The 25,165-nt window shown below is 44.7% G+C and overlaps 2 protein-coding genes across 25 annotated transcripts; one reads left to right on the top strand and one right to left on the bottom strand.

Moving 5' to 3' along the window:
* Window positions 1–50: 50 nt before the first annotated feature.
* Window positions 51–932, top strand: LOC1276975 (RNA-binding protein 8A). Its single transcript, XM_316392.5, has one exon. The coding sequence runs from the start codon at window positions 201–203 to the stop codon at window positions 693–695; it is 495 nt and encodes a 164-aa protein (XP_316392.3). The 5' UTR covers window positions 51–200; the 3' UTR covers window positions 696–932.
* On the bottom strand, window positions 773–24,627 carry LOC1276976 (2-oxoglutarate dehydrogenase complex component E1). 24 transcript variants are annotated; one of them, XM_061648804.1, is made up of 12 exons: window positions 24,484–24,627; window positions 16,282–16,523; window positions 16,050–16,190; window positions 15,780–15,983; window positions 13,111–13,213; window positions 12,311–12,370; window positions 10,614–11,104; window positions 8,917–10,532; window positions 8,685–8,829; window positions 8,456–8,610; window positions 5,754–6,314; window positions 2,738–4,178 (listed from the first exon to the last, which is right to left on the bottom strand). In XM_061648804.1, the coding sequence occupies exons 2-12, from the start codon at window positions 16,369–16,371 to the stop codon at window positions 4,079–4,081; spliced, it is 3,666 nt and encodes a 1,221-aa protein (XP_061504788.1). In that variant the 5' UTR covers window positions 16,372–16,523; window positions 24,484–24,627; the 3' UTR covers window positions 2,738–4,078. The 24 variants fall into 24 exon arrangements, with proteins under 24 accessions (XP_061504797.1, XP_061504788.1, XP_061504798.1 ...); XM_061648814.1 differs by lacking the exon at window positions 24,484–24,627 and adding an exon at window positions 21,340–21,511 and having other exon boundaries at window positions 5,754–5,888; XM_061648805.1 differs by lacking the exon at window positions 24,484–24,627 and adding an exon at window positions 21,340–21,511.
* Between the last annotated feature and the right edge of the window lie 538 nt (window positions 24,628–25,165).

Consider the following 25,165-nt stretch of genomic DNA (forward strand, 5'->3'; position numbering starts at 1 on the left):
TGACAGCATTCTTCTAGGCCGCGTGACAGTATGCTGTGAATTCTGTTTGACAGCTGTCAGTCAGACCGTACGGAAGGCAGAAAGAAAAAATCGTAGAAAGTTTGCAAACACCAAAAACCACGACGGTGAAAATTTAGTGAAAATCTCAAGGGAAAAACACACTTTTCCCCCCCAAACTCACACACTCCCAGCACCATAATATGGCGGACGTGCTCGATATCTACAACCACGAGGAGTTCGAGGTGGACGAGGATGGCGACCAGGGCATCGCGCGGCTGAAGGAGAAGGCCCGCAAGCGCAAGGGACGCGGGTTCGGCAACGAAAGCATTCCCCGCGAAACGATCGACTACGAGCGGCTGCAGGACGACGAGGAGGAGGCGGAACCGGGGCCGCAGCGTTCGGTCGAGGGCTGGATCCTGTTCGTGACGGCGATCCACGAGGAGGCCCAGGAGGACGACATACAGGAGAAGTTCTGCGAGTTCGGTGACATCAAGAACATCCACCTGAACCTGGACCGCCGGACCGGCTTCCTCAAGGGGTACGCGCTGGTCGAGTACGAAACGTACAAGCAGGCGCTGGCGGCGAAGGAAGCGCTGAACGGGTCGGAGGTGCTCGGCCAGACGATTGCCGTCGACTGGTGCTTCGTCAAGGGGCCAAAGAAGCTGAAGAAATCGTCCGACCGTCGCCGGCGATAAATCTAGGAATTTATCCGCGCTATCGCATAAGTAGGTAACAAACACATTAATATGCAAAAGGGAGAGAGGAGGACACAACGCGAGCACGAGTACGTGCTGCACATTCAGGAAGAAGGGGAGGATCACACACACACGTTTTCTCTTTTTGTGTAGAAAACGGAAATGTAAAATTTGAATGCAAAATAAATTAATCATCTAATATCGGACGGGACACTGTCCAAACTCACGTACACAAAACACGTACCTTTTACAAACGGGTGATTCAATCCAATTTTATATTCCGAAACAGCCAGCAACAACTTGTTTCACACTAAAACAGAAACGAAGCAAACCCGACACGCTTGATTTTTCTCGTTTCCCGCTTTTCATTCGAACTGCTTCGGCCCGGCAGCAGCGAACCGCCACCATTCGTCGGGGGCATCCGTCGGGGCGGCTTTCCGATGCTCATCGCATCCTTCAGGAGCACGTCGAACTCGCGTATGTTGGTCGCTTTCGTCCCGGTGGCAGTGGAGGCGGACACCGCTCGACCAACGTAACTGAAAACAGGGCACGTGGAAGCAAAGCAAAAGCAACGTTAATTACATGTCATCCAACACAGAAAAAAAGTATTCCGCATGCACTCGCTTATTGTGGTCCATTTTCTCTAATTTAGTAATATTTTGTAACTGTATCGACTACTAGTGGTCGCTTTATTTTTTTTAAATCCACATCACTCCGCTCAGCTCAGCTGCGTTAAGAGCCTCCTCCGAATTATCATATGTGTTGTTGTATCATCCATGTATCGTTTCATTAGAGTTACAGATTAGTTTCACTTAAGTATCAGTGCCAAGAACCGGGTGCTAGGGGATGCGCGTTTTGTGTGCGCGGGTTAGAGTGCTAAAAAGTGCTTCCAAAATATATCCTTACATTTGCTCCAATTGCTCGAACCATTAACATGCTTAATGCACAGACACACCAACCACGTTCCGTTGATACGGGAAAGTGTTTGCCTTTGATCAGTAATGGTAGAGCGCAGCGCCCTTTCTCGCTCTCCCTAAACAACAAGTGTATTTACAGCCACTTAAAGCACTTTGTGCGTGTGAATATTTATATATTGGTTTGTTTTCGTGTGTGTGCATAAGAGAGCTTAAATCGCGATTAAACACTGAGTTTTTGCCCTTGCACGCGAGTTTCCTATGGCACGCAGCAACAGGCAAAAGAGGGAGCACGTGTCATGAGCTTCATTAAGAGAACAGCACGGTATAAGGAATAAAACGGGATCGAGTAGACCAGGTTGTAAGAACTCTTTTGTAACATTTTCACATTTTCACGTGTATCATATTTCTATCATTTAAGTAGTGAGAGTATGCGCCTCTGTTAATGCGCCTTGCGTCCCAATGTGTTTGTTATTCGTTTCTCAACGATGTACACACGGTACAGGTCAGAAGTGTGTCTTTGTCTTTTTTTTTTAAACGAAAGCACCAATCGATTTCATCATGATAAAAGTCTGTCCATCCCATTACAGGATTTCCAAGGGTTGTCAAAGTTGTGGGATACTTCCTTGACTCATTTCTATTGGAAGTGAACTTCATATGATGGAAATTGGACTCTATGGCATCCTTTTTGGACAGGCTCTTTGGAAATTCCTATTGGATGTGTCCAACAAGGGTGCTATTGAGTCCAATTCCAATTACATGATGTTCATTTCACGTAAGAAGGAATCAATAAAGTATACCACAGCTATGAGAACTCCTGGAAAACCCCTGTATATATCTATCCGGTGTTGTTTATAAAGCTGCAATGCTGCCCACCCTTCAACACATCATGTTTAGATTGAAGTCGTTGACGCATTGTGGCTGAGTATTTGCACTATTTTTCTAACTGCCTTTGAAGATCGATATTAAACATTTAAATTATGCTTTGTTTATGCTGCTTTAGTAACGCATTCTATGGAAAAAAACAAAAAACATAAATGAAAACGATACACTAACGATAAAGCATCAACGAAAACGATCAGAAGAAAGTGCAACATAAAAACAAACCAAACCAAAATAAAGAAACCCTTTTCACTTCATCTGTGTGCAATTTATTGACGCGCAACAGACTGCCCGTTATTTCACTGTATCGACTGTGTAATTCCCTCTTTCAACAAACACACAAACCCACTCGTGAGACGAGAACTCGTGTGTTACGTGGCTCAATCCTATCCTACCACCCAACAAACAAAATAAAAGTGAAACTAGAGCGCGCCCACCTATTTCACTGTTATTTCTATTATTATTTTCCGTTTTACTAGATTCCTGCGAAAGTCATTCCTGCTACAGCGAAACGAGGGCGGGGCGGGAAAAAAACATATGAATGTATATAAATAAATATTTTGTGTGTTGCTCTCTTAAATTGCTTGCCGCTTTCTTTTTATCCTTTTTTGAAAACAAACAAAAAAGCAATCAAATAGGACACACACACACTGCCTGCCATTAGGCAGCATCACTCCCCTGTCTCTCTCTAATTCCTTCTTTTGTTTCCTAATTAATTAAAATAAATGTATCTATATACTCATATGCGCGCGTATGTGTATTCTCTAGCCCGTGAGTGTCTCTATGTATTGAAGGTAAATTACTATCCTCTTTTCAGAGATGAGCTTTACATTTTTGATTTTCCATTTGTTTCTTCCTAGAGAAAACTATTACAGTTAGGGGTGTAGGGTAGCAGTAGTAGTAGTAGTAGTACTAGTAGTAGTGTTGATAGGGCTATGTGTTACGCAAGAAGCAAAAGAACAAAAAATCCTCCTACTGGACACGCAGCTTTTATTCACCTTACAGAGCGAGCGTGTAATAATGGATTTAAATGTATTTCTCTACTGGTTTTGTGTTCACTTTCACTTTCGCAAATCCCTACACACTACCTGCCTTCGTGTTTAAATAGAACTACTAAAAACTAGCGAAAACTTCATAAATAACCGAGCGTAAGCAATAAAAGGGGGGGCGCGCGCATGTGTCGCCAATTACTGCTGCTGCCGCCTCTCGTTAGGATGTCGAAGGGTGTATTATCCTGTGTGTGTGTTTTTCACTTCGTAATATCGTAATAATATATGTATAGGAGAGTCCAGCGCGCTACACACACACACGCATAACGTTGCTGCCGATCGTGCTAGATGATCCCTGTGTGTGTGTACCATTCGTTATCGTTATTGATCAAAAATGGGGTTGATGATCAAACCAAGGGGAGGGAACAACATTAAAAAGGTCCACGTTCTGGCGGCGGGTTCCGGCCGGCGTTAGTCGTCCGTTGGGGTGTAGTGCGTGGTGGTGGGTTTTACTCCAGAGGATGCTCCATCCGGTACCAGCAGTAAACAGTAAACAACCCCGTCCTTCTTCCCCGCGTTTACAGCACGAACGTGTAATTTACAAGGCCATCGCGTCGTCCAGCAGATTTTTCAATTCCTTCAAGTGTTGGGCCTTCGAGCCCGTTGCAGTAGATGCACCGCACGGACGTCCAACATAGCTGGGTGTGGAATGTCGAGTAGCAGTAGGGTAGTAGCAGCGGGAGTAGCAGGTTGTCGTAGATAAAAATAGTCGAAAATAAAATAAAAGGTAATCATCAGTACATGTTTATCCTTCCTGTTGGGGTTGAGAGAGGTCTGGTGAGAGGGTATAGTTGAGGGCTTTAATTTTCTAGGTAGCACAATTTAGCAACAATGCATCGTTTTTTTCAAATCAGTTGTGGTTGGGTTAATAATATACGATACAAAACACAAAAAAGTATGTAGGAAATATGATAAGGGGTTACAAAAAATGTGTACTGAAAAAAAAAAACAGATCGTACAATAACTGTGGTGTTGTAGTAGGATGAATAAACCATACTGAAACTTAACAATATGAGATGATAGTATGATACACGGTGGTGTAATTGATAGGGAGAGAGTATGTAACAGAAGAAATGTTTGTTTCGATGCAATAGATACAACATTAAAACGATAAATTTTAACGGCAAACGTGTAGAGGTGACCCAAGCCATACAGAAAGCCAACAGAAGGTGGGGTTGAGCTAACTACTATGCACACACTTAAAAGCCAATTGTTGCACGAAATGCAAAGGCATTAGATAATTAGTTTAATAAAGAACAGTACTATGCTCCAATATTAGTACTTCTTATGTAAGTTTTCTAACATCTAAATAAACATTGTCATTTTGAAACAATCTAACATAAATTAGTAAATGAAAAAAAGATGATTGAAAAGCATACAACAAGTTAAATTTTAAATCGTAATACACATGATGTAAACATAAATAAATATAAATAAATAAATAAATGTATAAATAAACAAAAATAGATAAGGATAAAGAAGACAAGAACAAATAAAAAGAAATAATGAACAACAACAAAATACACAATTGAAAAAGGAATAAACAAGTTAATAAAGTGCAATTTTGTAAAAAAATGTGAAGAGCCAATCAATCTTTAGTGAACAGAAAACTAAAGATAAGATTTTTTAAAAAATAAAGAAAAACAAGTACAAGCCAATACACAAACAGTACATGTGCTAACAACGCGCAAACAATACGATAACAACAAACAGAAGCATCAGTCAATTGTTTTGAATTTAAAGAATAAAAAAAAGTAATTTCCAAATATATTTCATCAATTACATAATAAATATGAAACAGAAAAAGATGCTAAGAAACAAAACAGAAATAGATAACAATAAATAAAGAAATAAATGTTACAATAAACTTGTAACAATAATGACCAAACAAACAACAAAACGAAAGCGTAACAAAAGCAAAGTGCCCAAAACTGACGACTGCGATGCAAATGCGTTGACTGGCCAATTTTCAAAGCTACTGCGCGCAACGTGTTCACACGGCAAGAGAGTAAAAAGCAAGCAATGCAACAGCCGTTGTAGCCGCCGGCCTCTATCACACAAGCCACCGGCGACTACCGCGTGTACTTAGCGAATTACTATAAAATATTCTATAGTAGTAGAAGCAAGTAAGAGAAAAAGCTAGGGTTTGTGTATGAGGTTTTTTTTGGGGTAGTTGGTTTGGTTTGGTTGGTTTGGATTTTGAGGCCCCTCACCTAAGTGGTCGCGATGAGATTCGCACTTTGCGACCCTTGCTGGCCGCGGAACCGCTCGTCGGAGAGTTAAAGGTACCCTGCGGGATATTGAATCCTTGGCTGGTTTTCTGCTGCACAAGCTTTTCTTCTTGCGCGCTGTCAATACGGGCATGAGGAGGAGGGTTGTGGTTATGAGTAGTATTGGCACTTTCGCTACGGCTATCGTTAGTGGAGGGAGGGTTGGTGGTGGTGGTCGTGTGGTGCATGGGGGATGATGGGGTATTCTGGGGGGACGACTGTGAGTGTGGTGGTGTTGGTGTTTGGACTGCTGGCGAGCCGCCAAACCCGAACAAACGACTAAACCAAGAGGAGCGTTCTGTTTTAGGCGGGACTGTTCCGTCGGCGGAGGTACTACTACTACTACTATTGCTAGCAGTGGCACTGGGCGGCGAATGCACTGATGCCCCGGCGGGCGGCGGGTCCTGTCGCGTATCGCTGCCAGCGGTCGACGGCCGGTCTTTAGGTTTGTATGCTTCAAACACATCTTTGTAACCCTCATTTGCTCCTTCGTCGCCCACGACGCTGCAAAATGAAGAACGAGAGGGAGGAGAGGAGGGCCTCGTGTTGGTCGGTTTGCGTATTCTTTGCTTTTGGTGTGTTTGTGTGTTTAGAGGTCACAAATCGGTTTTAAATCGTAAAGTGAGGGTTTTTTTAACTAAATGTAATGAGGTGTGGGGGGCGAAGAAATTAAAAAGGGAGCATTTGCTTTCGCGTTTATGCTAAATTGAAGTGATTGTAGTACGAAAGCGAATTCAAAATAAGTTCTACATCGTGATGAATTAAGGCGCGAAATAATTCAATAAATTTATAAAAAATGTAACTTGTCACAAAGTAGAACAACACTGGCATTACGCTATCTCAAACGAACGGGGTAAGAAACTGATAAAACACAAGAAAGAAAACGAAATTATCACTGCTTTTCAAAACCAAACATAAACATAAATCAAACGTAATAAAACAACATACACATGAACTAAAAAAACTAATCAAAACAAAGAAGAGACAACTGTTAACTACTAGCAACACATAAAGGGAAACGTAATCTAAAACTCGCTACGCGTTAGCTTAAATTCAAGGGAAATTAGCAGTGAGAAACAATTGAGTGGAAGTTGTTGTTGCAGAGAATGTGTGGGCTAAAGGGATCGGAGTGCCACAAGATTTACACGGCCTTACGTCTTAGCGCTACAAGTTGGGGGGAAGCGGGACAAATTTTGCGGCTAATTTTGACTTATCGATAAAACCCATCACCGAGAGCTTAATTTAGAGAGATTTTTACATGGCGGCCCAACACAATTAGCTCGGAACCGCGTTCCTTTCTCCTCCCTCTACTTATCCGAGTCCATATCAGTGCATCCGTGTCACTCAATTTTGCATATTCCCACAACCCGAGCGCCACTAATTTACGATCCGAATGAGAAGAGACATTCATTCATTTTACATACGCCGCTCCCTTTGCAAAGCCAATTGTTGTACTACACATACGGAGATACCGTCTACAAATATTTATATATGCATTACTCTACTAGCATACCAGAGAGATAGAGCGAGAGAGAAAGAACGGGTAAATTAGAGGTGAAGAAAAGGTATATGTAGGAAAATCGAGGTGAAATTGTAAAGTGAAATAGTAGAAAACAGAGCACCGCAACAGAGCAAAACCGGTGTGAAAGGTGTGCAGATAGAGAGATAGATAGTAAGGATTATTGGTGAGGTGCGCGCTTTTATCTAAAGAAATACAGTTGGTGGTAAAAGGTGAGTAGAGGAGATAGTAAAAAACAAGAAAGAGGGAAAAAACAGTGGCACAGCACAGGTTCAGGTACTAGGTGGGTTGCAGCGCAGAAGGAAACGATATGCCTTTTACCTATGTTCAAGTAGGAAGGTTTTCGATACGTGTGTTTTGTATTTGGCTAAACATTTAAAATAGTGAATGAGCGTGTGTGGAGAGACAACGGTATGACGATGGGGATTGGTGTTGTGTGCATGGTGTCTGTGTAGTGTAAGTATTTTCCATTTGAAATACAGTGGAGCGCCGTTCATCCGGGCACATCGGGACATTTAGGCATTTAAGCAGTAAATCTTGATTTTTGTTTGAAATTTATCTAATTATTATTATTACATTGAAATTTAAATTATTATTGTATTGAAATTTATCTTATTATTATTATTTATACAAATTAGCAAACTCTCATTAACTTTTGTTTTTCTAATGAGAATATTTGAAATTTGCTATGAATTAAAGTGTGTTTTGTTATGACAATGTGCTTCGATAACCGTTTTTTAAATATACTCCTCAGAACTCAATGTCATCTGACATTTCTTAACAGCACGGATAAACGGATAACCGGATAAAAGGTACCAGGATAAATGGCACTCCACTGCAATTAGAAACGGTCTATAACCATACCAAATCGGGGGAAGGATATGTACGGAGATGATACAAAATCAACATAAAAAAACTAGCTTTAGTCGCATAACAACGAATAATGTTGTCTTGATTTCGTCAAAAACAACCAGAGCAGATGTTTTTTAACTGCCAATTCCGAACTGAAGGAGGATTTGTTTTGTATATGTGTTTGTGTGTGTGTGTGGATGAACGGAACTGGATAAAACAACGAACACAAAACGAAATGGGACACGATTCGCACACATCGCAGTAGAATGCTTACCTGAAATCACGGGTCGAGTTGATCGCGGTGTCGAAGCGCGGCTGCACGTACGTCCAGCAGCCCTGGTTCTTGTGTTCCTCCTGGGCCCAGACCAGCTCAGCGTTCGGGTATTTGGCGCACTCGGCCTTCACCAGATCGTACGGGAAGGGCGAAATCTGTAATCGGCAAAACGATAACCTTTGTTACAAACAATAATTCTGAAGAAAAAAACAGAGCTGCAGATATGAACCTGTTCGATGCGGCTGATTGCAATGTCGTGATCCAGCTTGCGGTCACGGCGCGCCTTCAGCAGGTCGTAGTACACACGGCCGGTACAGAAGATGACACGCTTCACCTGGTTCGGGTTTTCGGCGGTCAGTGCATCCGGAATCAATCTGCAAGATAGAGAGGAGTTCATCGATGAGGATCCACCATTCTGTCCTTAATTCGCTCCAATTCAATTAAAAAAAAAAAAAGCTTACCGCTTGAACTCAGTTCCATCGGTCATCTCGCTGAAGTTGCTCCTGCACTCCGGATGACGCAGCAGCGACTTGGGCGTCAGCACGATCAGCGGCTTGCGGAACGGCAGCGCAATCTGGCGCCGCAGCAGATGGAAGTAGTTGCCGGGGGTGGAGCAGTTCGCCACGATCCAGTTGATGTCGTGCAGCTGCCGGATGGCAAACTCCTCCGACTCGGGCGGGAAGTAGTCGGGATCGTCCGAGCACATCTGCAGGAACCGCTCGACGCGGGCCGACGAATGCTCCGGGCCCATGCCCTCCATGCCGTGGGGCAGCAGCATCACCAGACCGCTCTGGCGCACCCATTTCGCCTGGCCGGACGACACGAACTGGTCGATAATGCACTGCGCGGTGTTGTTGAAGTCGCCGAACTGCGCCTCCCAGCAGACGAGCGCGTTCGGGTTGGTCATCGAGTAGCCGAGCTCGAATCCGAGCACACCGAACTCGGACAGCGAGCTGTTGCAGACGGTGTACGGTGCCTGGTCCGGGTACAGGTGGCACAGCGGCCGGTACGTCGCCTTGTCCACCGTCTGATGGTGCAGCACGTGGTGCCGGTGCGAGAAGGTGCCACGCTCCACGTCCTGGCCGGACAGGCGCACGTGGATGCCCTCCTTCAGCAGCGAGCCGAACGCCATCGCTTCCGCCAGCGCCCAGTCGATCGTCTTGTTCTCCAGCATCTCCTTGCGGGCGGCCAGCACACGCAGCAAACCCTTGTGGATGACGAACTCGGCCGCGTTCGGCGGTGGCGACGAGAACCGGTTGCCAATGTGCACCAGCGTCTCCTCGATCACGCCGGTCGGGGCCACCTTCAGCGGGTCCTTACCCTCGAAGAAGCCCGACCACGGCGAATCGATCCAATCCTTGTACTTGATGTGCGTTTCGATCTTGGCCTGCTCGAACGCCTCCTCGCAGATCTTCTCGTACTTGTCCTTCACGCTCTTCACCTCCTCGGCCGTCACGACACCCTCGGTGATCAGCTGGTTGGCGTAGATGTCCAGCGCCGGCTTGGTGCCGCGGATCTTCTTGTACATCAGCGGCTGCGTGAACATCGGCTCGTCGATCTCGTTGTGTCCGTTGCGCCGGTAGCTCACGATGTCGATGATCACGTCCTTGTGGAAGGTGGCACGCCATTCGGCCGCCACCTTGCACACGTGCATCACCGCCTCCGGATCGTCACCGTTCACGTGGAAGATGGGCGCATTGACGACGCGCGCCACATCCGTACAGTACGGCGACGAGCGCGAGTGGCGCGGATCGGTCGTGAAGCCGATCTGGTTGTTCACCACGATGTGGATCGTACCGTGCGTGGTGTAGTCGGGCAGGTCGGACAAGTGCATCGTCTCGAACACCACACCCTGGCCGCAGAACGCAGCATCACCGTGCAGCAGGATCGACATCACCTTCTTGCCCTCGCCGTCGCCGCGGTAGAACTGCTCCGCCCGCGTCTTGCCCTGCACCACCGGATCAACCGCCTCCAGATGGGACGGGTTGGCGACGACCGCCAGCCGAATGTTCTTGTTCGTCACACGGTTCAGACGCTCGATGTACGTGCCGAGATGGTACTTCACATCACCGGAGCCCTGGTGAAGCGTTAGGGAAGAAAAACGACACCATTAGTAAGTTGTTAAGCCGTGCCAGTCCTCCGTCGACGCGCCACTTACATCATCGGCCGCCTCCAGACCAGCGAACTGCGTAAAGATCTGGTGCAGCGGCTTGCGGCACACGTTGGCCAGCACGTTCAGGCGGCCACGATGCGGCATGCCCATGATGATCGACTCGACGCCCAGCCGGGTCGACACGTCGATAACCTCCTTCATCGCGGGAATCATGATCTCGCAGCCCTCCAGCCCGAACCGCTTCTCGGACGAGAACTTCTTCGCCAGGAACGCCTCGAACCCGGTCGCACGCGTCAGACGGGCCAGGATGAGACGCTTCTCCTCGTTCGTGTACGTCATGATGTTGGGCGTTTCGAAGCGCTCGCGGATCCAGTTGCACTGCTCGAGCGAGTTGATGAACATGAACTCGACACCGATTTTGTTGCAGTACGCCTTCTCCAGCCGGCCGAGAATTTCGCGCAGCGGCAGGAACTTTTCCTTGCCACCGATGAACGTCGTGCTCGGCAGCTTGAAGACGCGCTCCATGTCGGCTTCCTCTGTTTGGTAGAAATGCGCCAGCCGAAAGCGCGTGGATGGCGTGAATTATTGAAGTAAACAAAAATGGCACATGTTAGACAATCGTTCATATTTGGTTCGTAGCTATTCTATCAACTGTCACACGAATACCACACACCAATTATGCAAACAGACCGAACAACGCAACATCTCAGAGGCGAAGAAAATCGAAATAATTAAATAGAACATTTTCATATTTTGTTGCGCTTTTCGGTCTGTTTGAGCTTTTTATTTTGTAATATTTTTTCTTGCTTTTGCTATTCTACTTTTATGATGAGTATAATTAAAATATTGCAAGAACTTTGTGTTAACCAATACACACTGTGGTACATATTCCTGTATGTTTTTGTATGTCCGTTCATTTGCAAAACTTTAACTTACAACTCATCGCTTTAAATTGTTACAGAAAAGAAAATACATTATAGTAAGAGAGGATTGAAATTCGGATAACAATTTTTTAGCGCCCTGATTGTTTGCGAGATGAAAACTGATAAAAGTTTAGAAAAATCAAAACATTAGCGTAATGCAAAAAAATGTAAAAAAAAGAGAGTGGGTGATTACCATGAGGAAGTGGCGGTTCTAATTTCTGTGAATGGATTTAGTTTTTTTTTATTCAACAAGAAAAAACCTTGCATTGTGTGCCAAACGATTACCAACTATACGGTGAGTTGAAAAATAGAAACAAACATTCTTACATTCCCAAGCGGTGCATAAAACGGAAAGTTCGATAGAGAAAGAGTAGAGAAGAGAAAGGAGACCAAGGAAATGAGCAAAATCCAAGTGCATATCATACAAGTTGAGTATGTATTCTACCAACACACGAGCGTAGTTTTGTGTACTTCGTAGAGTAAAGTGTAGTAGCAGCGTTGTTAGATTATTTTGTTAGTTGTTGTTTATAGAAGCAAATATACAAAGAAAGCGGGTGCTTGTTTTACAAAAAGAAAAAAAATATCTGGAAAGGAAACAAAGCATACAAAGAAACAAAACAAAACAAGGAAAAAAAATCGAGCCAAATAGATCACTTGAAAAGAGAAACAAAAGAGTAAAACGATTCTCCACACAGTGCGTGCTTGCATAGCGTGTTTGCGCATTATGTAAAATTGATTTTCAAACAAATGGTCTAGAGAGCACACAGTCAGCCGCACTCTCCAACTACTACTGTGCGTTTTCGGTGGTTTCTTCCTTACTCATCCCCAGCAGCAGCTGCCGATCTTCATTGCTTACACACTCCAAGATCCGTTGGTGTACTATGCGATCGAGTAAATGAAAAGTGCACAAACAAATGCTCAAACGGAAAACAACGCAAGAATTGTGAGTTTGGTGTTGTGGTGGTGTGAGAAAAAGGGAGAGAGAGAGAGAGAGAGAGAGAAAGAGAGAAAGAAAACGCATTTCAAAGAAGAAAAGGAAACAGAATCAGAAACAAAATATAATCCGACGCACCCGTAAGAAAGGTTCTGATTGAATTTACACTAGAGCAGGACTCACAGCACAAGCAAAGGCGCCGCACACATGCGTCTTGCCTCAAACTAAAGGAAATGCGTGGAAGAATCGATACGTGTGATCATACTTGCGATGGGGGAGAGAGCATAAGTGTTGTGAAAAATGCACTTTTCAAACTGAAAAAAAAAACGATCACCAACTACATCATTTGATAGGATGATAGGAGTAGTAATATGAACATGAATCTAATGGTTTCCTTGTGATGTAGAAGATCACTAGCATTAGATCAACGGCAAATGAGGAAAAACAAAATCCGACCAATTTGAAAATTAAGATGCGTAATGATGGGTAAATGGTGGCTGTTGATAGGTGAGATAGGATGTATTTACGCCCTAAAACGCGTGAGAAGTAGCAGAGACAGTGAGAGAATAGTAGGTAGGTAGGTAGGTGGTGGTGGCATCTTGGTGGCTTACGGGCTTCTACACACATTTTACACAATACACAACACACGTTGTTCCCCCTTTGTCGAGCCGCGAACGATACTCACCGAAACGGTAGGACGAGTACAGCAACTCCGGTGGAGTTTTATCGTCCAGGTCTGCACTATTGATGCCGAGCGGGTCAAGACGGGCCACATTATGCCCTCTGATCTATACATGATTACATTACACACGCACACAGCCCGAACCACAATACAATAGAGAAACGCGCACACACACACACACACACCAATGTGTAAATAATATGCCCACGAAGTTAAGGTTTAGGTGCGACAATTCCGTGGATCGATCGATTTGTACAAAAAATCACACACAAACGTTGCAGTGTGCGCAGATATGTGGTGGTGGGGTGGTGGTACGTATTTTTTACGAAGTACGGGTAATGTTACAAAAGTCGTAGCGGAGAGCGTTGGTGTTAAGAGGTGTGTTTGCGTGAACAAGTTTTGTAAGATAGTTATAATCAAACACACGAAGGATACGAATTGAATTTGTGGAAATGTTTAGAGCGTGAAATCATCCGGTTCATTGTGTTACACACACACGGCATAAAAAGATCGCGCACATTTAGAAAAGAGAGAGAGAGAGAAAGAGAGAAAGAGAAAAGGAATGGAATGAAGAAAAAATTGGCAAAAATCAGTCATATTTGCTTCAGTGCTAAAAAAGATTATTATTGAAGGGAAAAATACGGATTTTTATTTGAATTGAAGTGTAGGCGATAATTGAAGACTATTGTTGTTCCCCTTGGATGGGACGATTTCATCCATAGGCTGTTGGAAGGAAGAATACAATCACGGCGGGAAGGAGAGGGGAATGTTTTACACACGAGAGGATAATAGAGCACAACACTATTTGCAGGGTAGAAGCGGGTAAAAATAAACAAAACAATTAACAGGAAACACGGCACACGTACATACAATCACAAGGGACAAACGAAACAGCACAAAGAGCACATAACACAGCAGCGACAAACGTAAAAAATAATTGAACTGAAATCTCCACAGAGAATTATTTAGCTAGGACGCAAGGGAAGCTGCTAGAGCTCTTGTCTTTTCGCTTTAGATTTTGTTAGAGGGATTCAATTTTGTTAGATTATCTCAAACATCACCAATTCTAAGTTATATTATGTCCTAGAGTAAAATAATTCCCATGTAGATTGTTGTAATACACTCACAAAACTATACAAACAAACAAAACACACACCACTCGAACAAAAAAAAAACATAGCTGGTTGTTAGTAGTATTTGATACCCATATAAACGTTGGTTTTCTAAAGTTTTGATATCTTCTTAACTTTATATTATTATAAGCTGTTAATTCGTGACCCCATTTAAATGCTACAACATTACAGCATCTTTTTCCACATCGATGCAGTATAATTTGCACCTTAATTTAGAATAGCTACTAAATATGTTTTCCTCTCTGGTAACATCATCATCCGAATCTCAATCAGACGCTTAAACGCTAAGAATGCAAGTTGAATGTATTATAAGGCGAAGCTTTATATATGTATATATGTACTATAGGAGTAAGTATTAGAAGAGCAGGTAGGTAGGTAAAATAGGCAGAAAAGTAAGTAAGGCGTTGTTCATTTACCGAAGTTCATATAACTGCGGGTAACTTTTTCATTCGCACGCAGATTCGCTCGCTCCGGGTTGATTTCGGCATTGAGAATGCCCAGCGGATCAATGTCCGCAACCAGATGCCCACGGGACTGCAGGCGGTACGGGGTAAGTAGGTTTCAATGAAGTAGTTTTTTTTTGTTGGGATGATTAAATATAGAATAATGTTAATGCGTTTGGTTTGATGTTCGTTTGTTTTTGTTGTTGTTGTTGGTAGTTTAGGTAATGGCAAGATACATGTTGGGGTGTCATTTTCCTACGTGCCAGGCGATAGGCGAGATTGCAACGGTTACACCAAATACTACAGGCAGAGGAGGAGGATGACGTTGGTTACGATTCCCGCCAACTTTATGTGCTTTTTTTACTCCCAAATGGTAGGGGGCAGTGCGGAACTGTAGCATTCACTGTAGTGTGTTGTTATGTTTTGTAAAGAAAATGCGCCGAAATCATCTTATTTCAATAAGAAAACTGGAAAAAAATCCTCCGAGTTTTGCATCCTTAACTACTGCTGATTTTTACTATCTTTGCCTATCATTAAAGTAGTTCGACAGATAAAACTAGACGTCCACACAGTCATGCAAGACGGTTCAACTGAGAGACATACCAATTAATGGAGACGCATAAAATGTCCCAACTAAACAATAATTAATCAGTTTGAAATGATATAAACGGTATTTCGACGCTATGATTATACGTAACAGAAAAAAAACAACCAAATCAAGCCTTCCAAAGACCGGAAAGTAAGCTCTGCTATAAATTAGCCCAAATAAAAAGGAAAACAAACAGGTATAGGGAGGTATCGGGCGTTCAGGTTATGCGAATAACCGCCGTCGTCTGAAGGAATACTAAAAGAATACTATTATTGGAAGGGTTTTAATTGGCCTCAGGAAAAAACGGGAACAAAAAAAAACAGTTGGACGGGTCTGGGGAAAGACACATGACGTGTGTATGAGAGAACGGAGGGTTCGGGGGTTTTGATAATTTGATGCCATAATATTCAGATAATAATCTGAAAACTATGAAACATCCTCGGCGATCGGAATGAGGACGAAGGAGGACGATAGTATGAGGAGGCCAATCCGTTGGGTGAAAATTACCTGATAGCTACGAATGATGGCTTGCACTGCAAGATGATCATCAATGAGCTTATCGTCGATACGTCCACCGACGGCGGCGCCAGCGCCGGCCACGGCTGGCAGCGAGCTGCCGAGATACTGTGCGGCGGGGACATGATTCTTCGGCACCGGCGCTAGGCTCGGTGGTGCTGCGTAGGAATTGTTGCGGAAATATGCATCCCAGGACTAAAATGGGAAACCGGGCAGGTTAAATACAGGTCAAAAACAAAATGTCCTCGGGCTCTCCCTTACCGCATGCACGGAGGCCGGATCCCGCAGCCACGCATTGTACATATCGTCGATGTAGTTTGACGACGAACCATTCAGGAATGGTTCTGCTGCGGCGGAGTTGTACAGCTTTACGGACGAGGCGGCAACCAGTTCCGTGGTCAGCTGCAAAAAAAAAAAAAAATGCGAGAAAAACGAGTTTAAACAAATGCACTGCTTAGAGGATTTCCAATGATTTTTGCAACTGCAATATTACCTTGGAGGCTTGTTTCTTTAGCAGAAACGAGCCAAAGTTCTGCTGACCCATCGGGTTCACCATATGGAGAGCCGTTCTTGCGCGATGCATTTTGACGGTGGTTTTGTCCAACAACCGCTAGGCGAAGATGGTAGAGCGAGAGCGAGAGCGGCACTAGGTCCAAATAATGAAACGACGGATTCCCTGTGACCCGTGTGACCCGAGGAAACGGTGCGCCGGTGGACGACGATTTGGATCAGATTCTGTTGAAAGGGGGAAATTCGAAACGATCGATAAGTTACAGCACTTTAAATTTTCTAATAAAGTTGATGGAAGTGTGCAAAACACGGAAACTTATAGCTTATGTAGTGGGAAAAGCCCATTTTTTTCGGGGGCTACTAGGATGGTGGTGAAAAAGATACACATTTGTCAGCTGCTACTAAGATGCGATGCGGGCGAGGAAGTTCGCTGCTGCGGTTAATGCCTGGAATATTACGAAGGCCTTATCAAAGTGTCGCACTAAACGAGTACGAGGCATGAGGTTTTGATTATGCTTATCTGTGTCGTAGTGTAAATTAACCGAGTTAAACGCTTACACAGATGCACGTAAATAATGGTCCATTCTCGCGACAGTTTACATTTTCTACACAAGGGAGAAGCATCTAGATTACAGTCGATTGTTCCTCTTCTTCATGGTTGATTCATAGAATCGTTTAAACTGCAGTAACTTATTGCATTATTTTACAATTTTAAACGCTCCACAAGTAGAAATGTGAAGGTTTTTAGCTTTTTTCTGCCAATTGCAAAGGGCGTTGTGAAACAAAACTTGGCCACGGTCAGTGGCTCTTATCGTGCACTCGATAGAACATGTTGATGCTGTAAGGCTGTAAATGCAATTAATGCTTACTGGTTATCTATCTTGTACCCTATTCGAATTAAAATAAAGATTGTGAAATTAAACATTTGTCATTACTTTAGAATGCTAAATATAGATTTTTGCCATTCTACAAGGAACGAACGAACTTAATGATAAGGTTTCACGTGCCAAACAAAACATACATAAAATCAGATCACAATCTTATTACTGTGCTCACTTTTTATGAGGCTATTATTCTGAGTTATTTACAAGCTCGAAGTACTAAACAACAGGACATTTGCACGCGAGCTGTCGTTGGCTTAGGATGGAAAACAACTTTGCAAACAACACGTTCGTTGATTGTTAAACGAACCTGGATCTCTAGGCACTTGTCTACCATTTTAAACGTTTTTATTTCTGCAAAAGCAATACATCTTGACTGTGCTCGATGAGTAGTATAGTTCTCCATCAATGCATAAGATCGCATTAGGTTAGGTGCATTTGAACAACACCTTTGCACAAAAGCTTACATAACAATTATGCAAAACCGGTCCAAAAAATGGCCCGTTTATGCCTGCGAAAAAAACACATGGCTAACCAGCTTTCCTCACAATACGAACGAACACACGGTTCGGCCACTTCGGCACGATTTTTCCCATCACATGAGCATTTTCCTTCTCCTAGGGCACGGGTTTCCGTTCGCTTTGCTATAAATACACCATCCACAACATCCACTACCACCGAGCAGAGCAGCGTATGGGTGGGTGGATGGTGTGCTGATGCTGGCGGTGGTCAATAGCCTTCTGTCTTTACCCGTCGACAGGTGTGTGTGTGAGAGAGAGACTGTACACTTATCGCGTGACGTTAGTAGCGCAAAAAGAACCGCCTCGAAAGGGGAGGAGAGCAAGCTATCACTAGCAACGAAACAGGGCACAGAGGAAGCATTGTAGGGTGTGGTGTGCCGGTTTGCGAGACTATCGTGTGCGACCTTGACATTGAACCGCGGGAGTACTGGGTAACGACACTCCCGTTCCTACCGCTCCCGGCTGTATTAGAGGACTATTTTTATTGATTGTTATAGTCGCTAGGTGGCTCAAACAGTACCGGGTTTCTGCTACTGTTAACGACCTGATGGGGTTATGCTCCATATTTTATGGACTCATAATTTGGTCAACGTTTAAATATTTAAAGCCTTTTCTAAAAATGTTCAAACTTCGATTACTTTTGCGATTACAAACGAGCATTTGTTCGACGTAAAATGCTCGTTTTCAAGTAGAAGTCATTACTCTACAGTTTCGAAGGTTCTTAACCGATTCCACATTTCAAGAAGCTTCACTTCCCCCAAATAATTTTGAAGTACAATTTTTAGCTTCATCTAAGAAGATACAACGGAAGATAAGAAACGAAAAGGTGACCGATGGAAAAACAACGCATTTAAAAACGTGCGTCAATTGGCAATGGAGACGAAATAGAGCTGTCACGACGCAACGGCCACAAGTGACACCAACCAAACCTCTGTTTGCCTGTTTTCTACACCCGGATCGGGTTTACATAATTATCGCCATTTCGCTAAGACCGGGATTCTATCCTTGAGCTACTGTTCTCTTCTCCGGACGGACACGTTCGTGTTTCGGTATTGCGCATTATTATTGCTTTTCAAGTGCAACCGTTTTCTGGAAGTTACCCAACATCAAATAAGCGACAAGTCGTTCCCAAAAAAAAGGAAGAAAAAATCTGCAATAAAAAAAGATATTCATTATCAGTAGCCATCAAAAAATTCCCGCCGGATGTCCGTATCAATCGAAACCAATCAGCAGCACGCTCAAATCCGGTGCAATTTCGTCATAACATCTGCTACCTTACCCACCAACCAGCCCGCCTTCGATGACATCATGTGCCGGCGAGACGGCGGCTGCGGCGGCGACATTGTCCCTCCCGGTCAGATGACGCACACACACGTTTCTCATTCCTGCTGGTATGTGTGCGTATATCGCAAAACGCAACGCGGAGAGCACGGAACCATGCGTCACTCGCGCACTGCGGAGGCGCGACGAGCGTGCGCGCACTCGCGCATATATGCGCTAATCAGCACGAGGCACGTGATTCACTCGCATCATCACCGCTTCTCGTGCCGTTCTTTTTCTTATTTTTTTATTGTCGTTCCGGGCACGGGACGTTCGCTTCGGTGGAATGTTTCGGCAGTATCAGCGATGAGAGTGCAAACAGAAACTGCCAAAAAGAATACGCACTCGCGACCGGTCGTACAGGGTACGATTTTGCGCAGTATAATTAAGTTGAGTTGCGCTGAAAAACTGATCGTTAAGAACGAGCGAAGGAGAATCGGGTATCCGGATTGAACTGGAAAACATTTTGAAAACCTGTTTCGGCAAAATAATAATTGATGGCTACCCCCCTCTGTGGGTACAGTATTTTTTTTTGTACTTCCCCAAGCGCGCTAAAATTCCAAGCGATAAACGCCCCGAGGGGAACCGCGATCATTGACTCATGGGGAAGTATCGCGCCGCGAGAAGCCAAGACATTCGCAAACTCGAACCGGTTTCGGGTGCGGTGGCCTTCCGACGTTGTTTTTTGCAATTTAACTTCCTACGGAACCAACGATCTTCCCTTACTACCGGTTCTCGCGTGTCTTTTGAATGGCTTTTTTGGCCTTGTCCCCGTAAACTTTTGGCGAATGTGTGCTGCGCTCTTTTGCAGGATCGAAGTGATCTCGGCTGTTTTGTTGACTGCCAATTTGGCAAAGGGGAAACCAATCGAAATTGAGCCGGGCAAAATGACTTTCGCTTTAGTACCGAATCCGAACAAGAAAGGGGTTGTCCATGGCTTATTATCAACGGTCGTAATTGCTATCAGCGTACGTAGAACGTGTCACATGGAAACCCGGACGCGGCCAGCCCAATTGCCAGCCCAGACTTTCTCTATCTCAATCTGGATTGATAATGTGCTTCCAGCAATTGCACTTAAGGGGTGTTCCTCTGATTGATACGAGTCTATACCACCCGCCCAGCTGGGCATTATTGCTGACGATACTGTCAGAGCCCGGTGGAAGAAGATTGCATATTGCACGGTGTAAGCATAACCTACGATTAGATAAGATCGCAATAAATGTTTAAGGTCAAAACAATAATAAACAAACATTTAAAAAAAGCTGCCCAACCCGCAGACCGTTTTCCAACAAGAATGCGAATATGCTCTGGTGCAAAAAGGTGTTTTGCATAACAACCACTGAACCTTGCGCTAAAAACAAAACATCTGCGGTCACCAAATGTCCGCCCGTTGCCCCCCATAGTGCCCCTTCTTCCGCAAATTCAAACCGGGCCATCGCGGCAAAGGCAACACACCACGCTGCTGCTTAAAGGCTGCTAAAATACAATTTCTATTTTTGAAACGATTTTCATAGCGAACGAACGAGAGCACCGATCAACCCGGTAGGGCATGGGGCTAGAGGTGCAAGAGGCAGAGGATGATCCCTACGACTTGTGTGAGGCGGGGGGGATGTGTTTTGGGTCCGGTTGGAGATGGGCAAACGATGATCGGCGAGCGGAATAAAAACCTTCACATTCACGGGGGGTTATCTAAACCGGGGGAGTGGGGGATCAAGTTCGACCGGTACACACGGTTGTCAATTGTATCTTTAAAACAAAGTCAAAAGAAAAAGCCCCATCGTATTCCTCAAACGGGCTAAAAGAAATGCCTATTCGTTCCGTTTCAAGCGGCGTAACTCTTTTCCGGTAAGAAACCTAGTCACATGGGCCACTCTTCGTGTGGTTAGCGCAAAGCTTTGCTCGCTACGATTCTCCATAGCACACCGACACCGTCTGGTACGGCGTTTCATTCCGTAATTTCACACCGCGCAACATTCTGACTAGCGAATCGTTCGCTCGCAACACTACCGATGTTCCGTTTTTCCGTTACATAACGCGTGAAAAGTCGGCGCAAAAACTCATCATCATCGTAGGCCATTTATCTCTCGGTTCGTACACCGCACAGAGCTGTATAGCGCACATCGCAAACGGTTACGCACGCTGAGATCATTCGCGAAAAAAAAAAAATAGACGATCGTCTCACACTGTGCTTATGCTGAGATCATTCCAGTAGGCTGGGTACACTTCTGAAGCAAACTCCAATACGATCTCTTCTAGTCCTTACAGTCCTCTTTTTGCACCTTGAAGGACACAATATACACACACACACACAAGACGTACCTTTCTCGGTTAGTGCAGCACACACCGAAGAACGGATCTTCTTGCCCTGTTGTGGCGCGGACTTGTTCGAATGTTCGCGCAACGACAGCTCGCGAGCGACTGGCTGAAAGAGTGTGTGCGCGATACTTACGCCACGAAGCCGTCGTCACCGTCGCAAAGGCCGGATGATAGGGGGATGACCGTAAAGGGTGGCAAACAATGTACTAATACACACGGTCACGGCATGAGTGGAATGAGTGTGTGTGTGTGTTTGGGGCTCGTCCGTACAAATCATCGATATGATACGGCGGGTGGAACGGGGGTGTATACGTCCACCTAGACTAGGTAAACTGGCCCCGTTTGAGCGCTTGCGAGTCAATCACCGATGGAAGGTTTTGATGTAAGAAAATCTATAAAGCAATAAAGTGACTCTTCTCATTTTGGAAATTGCAGCTGAACGCGATACCGTTTCAGAGGGACAATTTGTGGTTCCGTAACGATTCTGCTCTCTGTTTTGCTTGTCGGTAGAAAGCGATGGCTCTAAAACGCGACGCGGCAGTATTCAAGAATGTGCAAACGTTGCACATTTTGTTTTTTCGCTGATGTGTGCGATGATCGCGAGCGTGATTTGCAACGTGATCCATCGCAACGAGCCTTTGATGACGGCGATCATGGATTATAATAGGAAACTGACCTATATCAATTAGCAGGAATAATGAGAAACTAATAATATTTGTTGAGTAGCGTGCAAAAAACGGAATATAAACAGCCAATTAACTTATTTTTCTAATTTAAAACACGTGTGTGTGTGTATGGCACCAAACAACCCGCCGTCGAATGTCTTGGCACAAAAGGGAGTCACTGAGTGTTTGTTTTACTTCTCCCCGATACCCACCACGCCACGGGAGGCAACAAAGTAAGGGCATTAGCAACAGGCGACAGCAGTCCCGTGTTTTCCCCCAGCTGTGCTGTTGTTGTTCCCGTCTTCGTTTTATCAATCGCTAATAATAGCGTTCAAAGCGTGTCCCACCAAACAAACGTTTGTACCGCGACACGATAGCAAAAAGATCACATTGGCTTAGTTTGTTTACGGCAACGGGACCGTACTTACTACCACTGCATGCCTACGTTTGCATAATTTGAAACTGTGCGAATCGACAAGCTCGCAGAACAATCAACCGAAGCTCCACGAAGGGTTGTGTTCTCGCAGCGTGTATGTGTGTCACGGTCAAGTGGAGCCGCGAAACGGATCTGAAGGACGTGTATCGCCAATTCAAATTTCCGTAACCAAACCGGGCACGTGTTGAAGTAATTGAGGAATTAGAGAGAGAGAGAGGGAGTGGAGACAAAACCGACGTGGCTTTACTGGGACGATGGATTCGGACGGTGGATTTGTGCGGTGATGAATGTTTTACGAACAAGATGATCCTTGTACCATCCACGCCGAGGAGCTTATCATCATCGTCGTGTGACACCACCTTTGGAACAATCGTTGGACGTTTCAATTCCACCGTGGTTCCACATAACAGTGGACCAACTGCGTAGTAGTACACTACGGGTTCGGGCGCGCGTGTCACTTAAACCAGATTCATCCAGAACGGAAGGTGATAATGCACGCTCGTCGCTGGTGTGACACTTTTTCGCCCCCTTCTGTACTGAATCGTCCACAGCACACGGTCACACGACATACGGCTGACTGACGGCGCTGTATTCCAATTATCATGTATTGTTGTGTCGTGCGGTCAGCCAAGCTGCACATATGTTTTTTTTTTCTTCTTGCTGGTGTGCGAAGATCAATGATCGTCCTTATAAAATTAACACCTTGACGAGCCACCAGTCCAGTCAATCTTCTCCGCTGCTCGGAGGGGGTTGGTTTCCCTCTCGCCCTTAACAATGTTATGTGCTCACCGATCCGGTTTGAGCCGGCAAAGCCCCTGACAGTGCAACAGGCCGCCCCTCAGTGTGTGCGCGAATGTGTTTTGATAGGAGATGAAAGGGCGTGCATTAAACAATCGAGCCCATGGCTCCCTCAAACACCTGCTACCGAGTCGACAGAACCGACCCGCTCTTATCAGCTGAACTCTGTGCCCGAAGCAAGTCCGTTCCACCACTTTCATTTCCCCCGGAGGCTCGTCTCGCGGGTGTGTGCGTGATGATAATCACAAAACGAGGGACTCTTTTGACCTCATTAATCAATCGACCCATCATTCGGGCAGTTGTTTAGAAGAGGTGCTTGTTATTTTTGGGCTGCCGCTAGCCGTGATGCGCCATTGCGCTTTTCAAAACACCAAATCTTCCTTCCTCAAGCAAACCGATCGGTCCCTTTTTAATCTGCAAAAAGAAAAGGAATAAAATAGCTTGCCCAATAGCACAATAGAAAATTGACACGTTACACAACGAAGGAGAGGAAACTTCGTTTTCTTGTCCGTGCCGGATGTTTCGCCCACTTCTCTCGAAGGTAAATGTTGGCACACTGCTTACACATGCAAACACCTTCACACACGTGCTTGGCTGGCCCATTTCATTACGGTTCCAGCAAAAACCACATCAAATCCCGGAGGGGGGAACTCCTTTCCACCCGGCGCACACACACGCACACACACTACCACACTCCTTACATGCAGCGAAGAGTGAAAGGCGCACCACAGGTACACAGGTGTGTGTGCACTCTTCGTTTTGTTCTCGATTGCTCTACATGGGAAATTCGTCGCCCGTGTTTGCCACGAAGCCACGGTTTCATCAGCCGGTGAAATGTGAATCAATTGCACCACAGGCGGGGCCTTCGCTGCCCACACGGTGCAACACACGCGGCGCTGCGACACTGGCCCACATTCTGCACTGCACTGTGCGTACAGTACATGCACGCACACAGCGTTACTACTGCCTCGTCGCTTCCCAAATCTGGTGCATACAGCCGCAGGGCACAAGGACACATGGTTTTGCAGCCGATTATCCTTTTCCGGCCCCAGCTTTCCATTACATAATGGGACCGAGGAGTTTCGACCAGAGTTTGGCAGCGAAACCAAATCAGCCACACGCACACACGCACCGTGTAAAAAAGGGTATCTTTTTGAACATCTATTAGTAGCCTAACAATCTAAATATACTTGCAGAATTAACGTAAAAGTGTGGTCTAGTTAGTTGCAGAGGGAACTTTTTCTTTACCTCACACGCACGCACGCACAAAACTTCTGCTTCTTTTACGCGGAAAGTGACAGTTGCACGTTTTCTTCTTGCTTTTCCCGTCTTTTGAAAGCGGGCGCTGTCAGCGCGTGTACACGGTGTGGTTTGTTTCTGCACAGTCGTTGTAAAGCAGGCGGACCCGCGGGTGCTAAAGTGTCTGTTCCACGTGCATGTGGAAATAACTGCTAGATTTTTTGGTAAAAGTAAGGCTCAGTCCTCTACGTTACATTGGAGAAGCGTTACATCGCTTAAAATTTCCCAAGCAGCATTTTATTTATAGTTTTGTCATCCAGGCGACCGACCAGTGTACATTATTTGAATAAAAAATATTTAAAATTGCGATAAAAAAAACATGAATTTCTTTAAGATTAATCGATTTCTACGAGATTTAATTTAAAAACAACAAGTTGATAAAATGTTTAATATTTTTCATTGTTGCTCTACGGTTTATGAAAAATTGTCTGAAAGAAGGAAGTTCATAAACACCCCAAAAGCTTTCAATTGGAGTAACATTTCCTATGAGTATAAAATATAAAATATTAAAAATATTTATGAATAAATAAAATATTTTAAATATGATTATTACCTATTCAATCTGTGTTTCAGGCAATTTTGAATAAAAATTACTTTAGGTACGAGGGCTCTTTTTTAAAATGAGGTTAAT

The sequence above is a fragment of the Anopheles gambiae genome, chromosome 2 (genome assembly GCF_943734735.2).
Source record: "Anopheles gambiae chromosome 2, idAnoGambNW_F1_1, whole genome shotgun sequence".
Taxonomy (NCBI): Eukaryota; Metazoa; Arthropoda; class Insecta; order Diptera; family Culicidae; genus Anopheles; species Anopheles gambiae.

Bases quoted from the DNA above. Each gene is read 5' to 3' on its own strand.
- LOC1276975 (XM_316392.5), top strand. From the start codon at position 201: ATGGCGGACGTGCTCGATATCTACAACCACGAGGAGTTCGAGGTGGAC.
- LOC1276976 (XM_061648804.1), bottom strand. From the start codon at position 16,371: ATGCATCGCGCAAGAACGGCTCTCCATATGGTGAACCCGATGGGTCAG. The intron at 11,105-12,310 runs GTAAGGAAGAAA...TCTACCAAACAG, and splicing joins GCAGCTGCTGCTGGGGATGA to AGGAAGCCGACATGGAGCGC. The intron at 4,179-5,753 runs GTGAGGGGCCTC...TTCCACACCCAG, and splicing joins ATCTCATCGCGACCACTTAG to CTATGTTGGACGTCCGTGCG.